Here is an 8,473-nt window from a genome sequence, read left to right on the forward strand (position 1 = left end):
TATTGTGTGTCGTTTGCAAAGCTAGTTTCGCTTCCGACAAGAGCGTTTACGTCACAGCTGCCAGTCTTTTGCATTGATGAAAAAACAACGAAAAGAGGACAACGGTGGAGAGCAGCACTCAAAATCAGTCGTTCTAATGGCTCTAAAAGTTTTCTAAAGAACTATTAGGATTTCTTGCTCGCAAATCGAAAGTAAATATCCTCATCCTATTCGCTGTGTGAAATTCACATCAATACAGATAAAGTGAAGCCTTCTGTGTTTTTGCGAAAAATGTGAAAATGGTGAAAATGGTTGCATAATTCATACAATTGATCAACTAATTGATATTCGGAAGTGTTAAGAAACATGTCAGTTGTTTTCGTATTCACGACATCCAGTTATGTCTTGGACATTACCCACCCGCCTTTTTTTATAATTCAAATATATTCGCTGCATTGCGATTGCTTAAAGAAATCGTTCCTTTTTCACTTATTTCTTCTAACAATAATAACATTCAACGAGTTTCATATCAATAAATTTTCATAATGTATTATTTGTATTCCAAGTATATTTTCGATATTCTTCTTTTAATCACTCATTTTCATTTTCTCCGCACAGCTTTTATTTATGTGTATTCGAACTAAAATTGATTTTTTTTTCTATTCTCAGAAACTGTTCGATTTTCAAGCTCTCTGTAGTTGTTCTATCTGTTTCACTTGATATTCTTGCGTCATCTTATAACCATTGATTATCGCTTGCAAATGGAAAGTAGCCCGCTGTTTTCTTATCTCAATCTATTCTATGGCATCTGAAAACTTCGCACGAGGCTGATTATAAATATAAATATATTGATACAAATAAAAAAAACTTCAATAATTCATACTTTTATATAATGATATCCCAAGACAACTGTTATCGTTTAATCGCAATTGGATTCTTCTCAGGTTTCACGAACGAAGAATTTTGTTAGCGATTAGGAATGACTAATCGATCTACTGCTCTAATGCTGGAGCACTTGCAATTTACCATGAGAAGAGGATTTTCCACTCGAAAAATCCATTTTATTTTTTCGTTTTATAATACCCGATTTGCAGTTTGTTTTGTTTACTTTTATCATTTCTTCAATATTCAGTAACCAAGGTTATGTTATTCGAGATCAATATTTTATCAACTTGTGTTGCCAGTTTCAATATTTTCTCATGAGATTACGTTTTGATAGTAGCAGTTACTGAGGGGTAGTTCAATTTGCCATACAGTTTTGATAGACGAGTGGCAGGTCGTGTCGTCGGTTTTACGGTCTCATAGACTCATAGTCTCCGGAACAACAGAGTGGAGTGCGTTCAAAATTTTAAACCGTCATTTAGAGAGAAAATTAAGAGGAAAGAATTATTATAAACTTGGCTCAACGCTGTTTATAAATTGGAAAAGTAATGCTAGTTCGTGGCCAAGCAAACTTTTTTGGTTTTATTCAAGATAAAAAAAAAGTTTATTTATTATTTATGGCAACATAATTTTTGTAGGAACAGATTTTTGAGTTAAAATCAGTAAAAATTGCCAGTTTTAAAAATTCCGGGAATCTAATAAGAAGGGGAAGAGATAAAAGGTTTTAAAGGAGAGTATAAGTCAATGGTTTCTATAATTTTATGCGGGTTTCTATCATTTTAGTCTCAAACATTGTGGATCTATTTTACTGAAAGATCTACCATCCAACAAAATTCCATAGCGTTGTACCTTTTCCATTAAATATAATTTTATTAACGTATGTTTTGCCAACTTATGCATAAATCAACACACACAGTCCCTCCAATCACAGGTTCACTAAATATCGCCAAGAAAAATTTTAACATTTCAACAAATCCACAGGAAAATATAAATTCATATTTGGTTGGCATATTCCTATGCATAAAAAATGACGAAGATCACCTTTTTATATGTTCCTATTGCCAATTTTTAATGAATCATGTCTAATCTTGCCCATATGTAATTCAATTTATTTTATCATGAATCGTCTAGACCAGGTCTTTTTTGCAATTGTAGTGCTGACATAAACATACTCACATACTCATATGCTTTGAGTTTGACCAAATTCGATTAAATCAGAGAGATAATCGGAAGGATTTTCTATTGGGTGTGATCAAATATGCAACACGGTCGCGCTTCGAAAAATCAGTAGACTGTCAAGGACCCTGCTCCTGACATAAAAAGAATCATTCTCCAATAGCCGAAAAATTTAGCTATAATAGCCCGGCCATGGTAAAAATATAATTAGAGGTGTTTAACATCCATCAATAAGGATTTCTCAACTATTCTACTTCAACATGAATTAATCCGGAGAAAATTCAACAAAGCCAATACCTGCGAATTCCTTTAACTATCATCTAACAATAAATGACTTGTGCTTCGTACTTTCACGCTCAGAACAGTAGCCCATTACATACAATTGTCCTTCTTCGTCGGCCCATTTCGCAACACGTACGATTAAACTCACCTGCGCCACTTAAAATACTCCAACTCGGCTCGTCCAGAGCTCGTTGCTCGACAAAAATTTTGTTTGACGATCAAGATTAGGACATGGCATAATTCATTAAAAATTTCTGTTGATAAAAGATAAAATAATAAAATAGAATTTTCACAACTTATCAAACTATTCGAGCAAGATTATAAAAATAACAAATCCAACCTACCTTGAGCGGGGGTAACGCATTTGTGATGGTAAGTCCGACACTCCGTAATCCTACGATCGGCGCGAAATCAGTCGTGTAGAGTTGCTGCAGTCCATGCGTAGTCAGCAGCACAGGAACATTGTGCTTCAATCGTTCCTGTTCGTATCGCACCAGTTGAGACAGATTGTTCAATCCCAATCCACTGTAATTGGCTTCGGCCAACGTGTCGGTCAGACACTGAACGTCACCGAAGCCCAGATTTACACCTTGACCAGCTAGCGGGTGCACCCGGTGGGCAGCGTCTCTGAAAATGAGCGATTTTTGTAGAAGGAAACATTTCAGGACGAATGGAAACGCCTTACCCAACCAAGCAAACGCCGTGGCCGACGTAGGTACTGGTATGGCCAAGCCCTAGCGGGAATGCAGCCCGTGACTTTTCGACTACGGATTCGACGACCGGCGCCGGTTCCAATCTTTGTCCAGTGGATGATGAAATGAGTGACGTGATATTTTTCGTTACTTCATCGATTATGCCCTTACGAGGGTATATTTTGTTCTTGAAACGAAACGGTTATTATGTTATGATGTACATGTTCGAAGGATACTTAGATACTTACGAAAGCCTCATTGACAGCCGCGACAAACGATTGTTCGTCCAACTGCAGCAACCGTTTCGCTTCCGCAACATCGGTCGACCAAACCAGGGAACTCGTATCATCGCTCAGTGGCAACAGTGCTATGGGGCCTGTCGGTAGAAACCGCTGCCAAGCGGTCACATTGTTTGCCGTTCCGGGTCCAAGCTTGAGGGTTGCAACCACTCCCATCTGATTGTAGCTTAGCGTGAAATTGTCGACTGCCATTGTCTTGCGGACCAGCGAGTTGTATCCGTCGGCTCCGATCTGCAAATGAAACGCCATGTATAATTGAAATTGTATTACTAAAAAGCTGTATTATGTAAGTCACATTACAGGCATTACACGACAACAGGAAGAGATTTTCAAACAGATTGAGCTGACGAAACTCGCGAAGAAATATCTCGTATAGTAGGCCATCTATTCAAACGGGTTGAAAAACAAAAGTTTCAATACGATCGGAGCAATTAACCCGGAAATTTATGTGCTGTAGTGGGGAAAAACGGCTGTTACCTTTGCTCAAGTAACACAAGTGTTTTGTTCTTTTAGGACGGATTTGGCATTTTGCCACTACGGTGCCGGGTATCTCGTTCAGGTGATACCCAAGGACATTAACCCTCTCAACGCGTCATTTATTTAGAGTTATTAAGAGCCGAATATAAATAGAAAATGGGCCTGGCCTGTAAAATGCAGCTCGAGGCAAACGAGCGTTCTGCGGCGAAACAAGTGATCAAAGAAGCTGGACAAAACTTGAAAATCGACCACCTTGTGTAGGTTTTCGTACTACATATTTTGAATAGAAACTCTTATACAGAAAACACAGACGTAGTCCTGCGTCAAAATAGTTTACATGAATGCTGTAAAAATCAGTGCAAACCAATGCTACATTTTCAGGTCGTTATCGTTGTAAAAAAAACGGATGGGTAATGTCAGAGACATAATTGAATGCCGTGAATATGAATAAAACTGGCACTGGTTTCTTTCAAACTTCCATTTCAAATGAGGCTTTAGCGCCCCCAAAATACCGCTCCATCGGTTTAGCGAGCAAAAACAGATACCACTAAATATTGCTTTGCCGGTCCCAACCGAAAAACGTTATCCCCTTCGGCTTCCTGTTGTGTTTCGTTCGTAGGAAGTCTTATTGTTGGAGAAACAGAACTTAACAATGCTTTTAATTGACAAGTATTAACACAAATTCGATGGTAATTGGTTGGATGGAAAGCTACTTTTTTGTGGATAAATATTTTTTCTTTATACAATATAGTCAAAAAGCGAGAAACCTGCTATCTTATCATCGACATCACAAAGGAATAATCTACATACCTTCCGAAAAATTGCGACAAAAAAAGTTAGAAGATCGCGGTAACCCGTTAAGAAAAACTTTTTTTCTGAAGGTTCCCAGAATATTCCATCGTGTTGTCGATTTGTGAACAAATGATAGTTCGAGAGAGCCATATTGGGCAAATAAGGTGGAGGCAATTGTAATGGTTCAGTTAAGCCATGATTACGATGCTGCTTTTCCGGTTCCGGAAGAGCAAGAAGTAGTTATCAAATACTCTAAAATTCAACTCACAACGATGTAACGAACGTAAAAACTCTTCAAAATTATGCTAGAAACTGTTCCGATTCGTAGGTTTTGTTGTTGGATTGAAAATCGAACCGACTTAGGTAATACCGTTTCCCATCTTCCTGTTCCGAAAGTACCGGAAACAGTGGTCAAATATTACGAAGCGAAACTAACTCCTTTCTCAGAAATGATTAAATCGCTGTTCGCAAACTTTAATACAATTGAAGGATCTGATATGCCTGATATAAAAGATCTTGAATTTCAACTGGTTCTGACTTCCGGTTTCAAAATTACAGGGTGATGAATGGTTACATTTTTACACTGTCGTTCTGAGCGATGATGCAAAAAAACCTGTTTTAATCCAGATACCTTTCTCATATCGCTCATAATTTCCTTTACTTCTTGACAGAAAACCAAAAATTTTTTTGTTCTTCAACTAGTACAACCTACAAAATGAACAAGTTTCACTCTTTCCGGTGCTCAGGAATCAGGATAGTCGGATTCACTTTGTTTGACCTTCTAATAAATTCGCAATTTTAGGACTTGTTCACCCTGTAACTTCGAAACTGGAAGCTGATTCCGCATGAAATGGAGAATTTTTCTATGGGATCCGAAGACCTTTAATTTGAACCTAGGTTTGTGAAAAGTGGTCAAGCCATATTCGAAGAAAGTAAGTGAGATCCATTTGGGAAAATAGGAACAAAATTTCCGGTACTTCTGGAATCGGGCCCTGAAAACCAAGATAGCCAATAGCGGTTTATTTGGCTTTCTACTGACAATGACTTTTTCTAAGTTTTTTGCTTCGCTTCTTTGAGTGACGGTATAAATATTTTATCACTCTTTACCCTGTAATACTGGAACCGGAAACCGGATTCGGAAGAAATTCAGAAATTTTATATGAGATCGTTCATTTGAACCTTAGTTGAGTGCACGAAAATAACATGTAGGTTATGGTATTTGATGGCTGATTCGCTTCCCAGTTCCAGGTTCCAAAAATAGTCATTAAAAACTCCAAAATAGAACTCACTTCGTTTTCTTAGAGATGACTAAACCAATTCCGTCGAAAACCGATTGGTCGAAGTTGTGGGCAATTTGTTGGATTCATGTCTTTTGGGACGAAAGTGACATTTTTGGTAGTATACCATTCTACCGTTGATTTCGAGTAGTGGCAAGAAGCAAGATCTGGCCAGAACACAACAGGATCCTTGTGGCTTCGAATCATGGGTAGAAGTCGTTTTTGAAAACATTCCTTGATGTATATTTCGCTGTTCATTGAAGCAGTGGTGATGAAGGATTTCGAAATCTTACCGCAGCTACAAATTGCTTACCAAACCATACCAGACTTTCTTACCAAATTTTTCAACTTCAATCGATGTCTCGGACGGGTTTAATACTTGCCCTTTTCGCACCGTATAATATTGTGGTCCCGGCAAAGATTTGTAATCGAGTTTCACGTAGGTTTCGTCGTCCATGATTATGCAGTTCAAATTTCCAACAAGAATCGTATTGTACAGCTTTCGAACCCTCGGCCTGATAGATGCTTCTTGTTTTGGACTACGTTTTGGTTGTTTCTGCTTATTATAGGTTCGAAGATTCAAACGTTCTTTAGCACGAAGAACATTTGACTTCGAAGTGCCCACTTTTTTGGTTACATCCCGAACTGAAACCTCCTTCTTTTACTCGAACGCCTTCAGTATACGTTTATCCAACTTAGGGTTAGCAGGACCTTTTTTTTTCGACCCGTTTTCGGTTTATCCTCAAAGGTGTTATCCTCACCGAACTTCCTGATTGCATTTTGCACGGCTTTTTCACTTACTCCTTCCATTTTTGCTATCTTTCTCAGTGACAGTCCGCGCAAAATTTTTCGACGTTGTTCTGCTGAAAGTCCACGCATTTCGAAACAAACTAATGAAAACGAATAAACAACTGCACAAGTGGTTAGAGAAAAGTGCAAACAACAGGACGCAGCCATAAAAATAAACAGATTCTGAACTGTTGCGAAATGGCAGTGGTTTTTGGTTGCGTCCATACTTTCTGAAACAGTCTTTAAGGCGCCCTTCAAAGCCGGATAGTGAATAGTAAACGACATTTGCCTTTACTTTCTGACATATCAGAGACTCGGATGATTCGTGTCGCTAAGATGCCTAAGTTCGACTCCTCTGGTAGAAGATAAAAGTTCAGTTACGAGAAGCCTTCTGCTTACCTAAATGACCTTTGTCACATCTCACTATTTCTCACTTTATTTCCACATCCTTGCTCTTACTTGAGTACTATGGCTCTACAATTTTCAATATCGTTTCTCCTCTCGTTATATCTAATTAGTTTAATGTCATTAAAAATCGAAAACTAATAATTACTCGTGATCAGCCTCAATCAATTCTTATTATTATACCCTGAAAATGATGGCCAAAACTTTCGAAACGTTTACCAGTGACGTCAAATTGAAAGTTAATAAAAAAAAACAAATTGATCAAAAAACCCTATTTAATTTTGAATAGACCAATTTATTATGTTTGACTACGTTTTTGTTTTCTATATACGAGAGCGAATTTGAAAAGCTTCAAACGTCTGCAGTTCAACCAATTTCAAACACCAATTTTGATATCATTGCACCTACTGCTTGGAAATATTTCTAAGCTTCGATTTGAGTTAGTAAAATTGTTTATTTTACATAGTTGGCTATCGAAACTTCAATCAATAACGAACATTGTTTAGATTCTCTTTTTTCTAAACCATAAGCCTGGTTTTTTTTTCAAACATATCCGGTTTTCCTAAAAGTTCCGCTTGTCAATGTGTGAAATTGAAATGAAAAAAGCATTTTAAATTGAAGTGTTATTTACATATGAATCGATCGTGCAAATTTTTATCAGTGTATATCACTGTAGGTTGTATTCAAGGATGGATTTTATCGTATCAAAGAACGCTCACTGGCACTGGCGATTGAATCAGTGCCATCAAAGAGAGACGGATATCATCGCAACAACAAAAACCCAGCATGGCTCATTTAACATAGAATAGACACCAGTGCGAGAGCGAATTTCTATCGATGACATTTCTGAGAATCAATAGTAAGCACGCTGCTGTGGAGATCCTCTCTGAAGCAACAAACGGTCGCTTATTCTCGTTTCGCGATCCGATTCTATACAGGCAGTTGATAATTGCGATAGAATCATTTTACTATTGCCGTTTATTCTAACTATATGCATATAACCTTTGTATAAGTTGTGTCTATGAAAATGTCTGTGAATGCTCCACACAAGGGTTTTGAAAAATCGCAACCTAGTATGAGAATCATCGAATTGAATCATCATTTCTGCGATAATTGTCAACTTGCGATTCTCTTTTGGTAAATTCCACACAGCACCAATCATTATCAGACTTCTACCGGATTGAAAATGTTGTATACAATATAGATAGCAATATAGCAGCTTCTTTCGAATCGCCAACACTGGTTGTATCCACGATGTAGATTTATCACTGGTCCCCTATCGGTTTTGGCTGTGTTAGCAATTTTGTCACGGAATTAAGTATGGCGACGCGATCTACGCAAGTAAACATCAGAACAAAACATGGTTCAAAATTCTATTTCAGAGTGTTTTCGGGTATGCAGTTTAACTTCTTCAAGTTATCAA

General features: G+C 37.6%; 1 protein-coding gene across 1 annotated transcript in view; it reads right to left on the minus strand.

Moving 5' to 3' along the window:
• Nucleotides 1–2,317: 2,317 nt before the first annotated feature.
• The window catches only part of LOC131425963 (ubiquinone biosynthesis monooxygenase COQ6, mitochondrial), a 28,264-nt gene continuing 22,108 nt past the window's right edge, over nucleotides 2,318–8,473 (minus strand). The window contains exons 3-6 of the mRNA XM_058588298.1: nucleotides 3,260–3,541; nucleotides 3,005–3,198; nucleotides 2,664–2,946; nucleotides 2,318–2,573 (exon numbers count right to left, since the gene is read on the minus strand). Of these exons, the coding sequence (XP_058444281.1) occupies nucleotides 2,544–2,573; nucleotides 2,664–2,946; nucleotides 3,005–3,198; nucleotides 3,260–3,541 (789 nt within the window). The 3' untranslated portion in view covers nucleotides 2,318–2,543. The remainder of the gene's footprint in view (nucleotides 2,574–2,663; nucleotides 2,947–3,004; nucleotides 3,199–3,259; nucleotides 3,542–8,473) is intronic.

Source organism: Malaya genurostris, chromosome 1, assembly GCF_030247185.1.
Source record: "Malaya genurostris strain Urasoe2022 chromosome 1, Malgen_1.1, whole genome shotgun sequence".
NCBI lineage: Eukaryota > Metazoa > Arthropoda > Insecta > Diptera > Culicidae > Malaya > Malaya genurostris.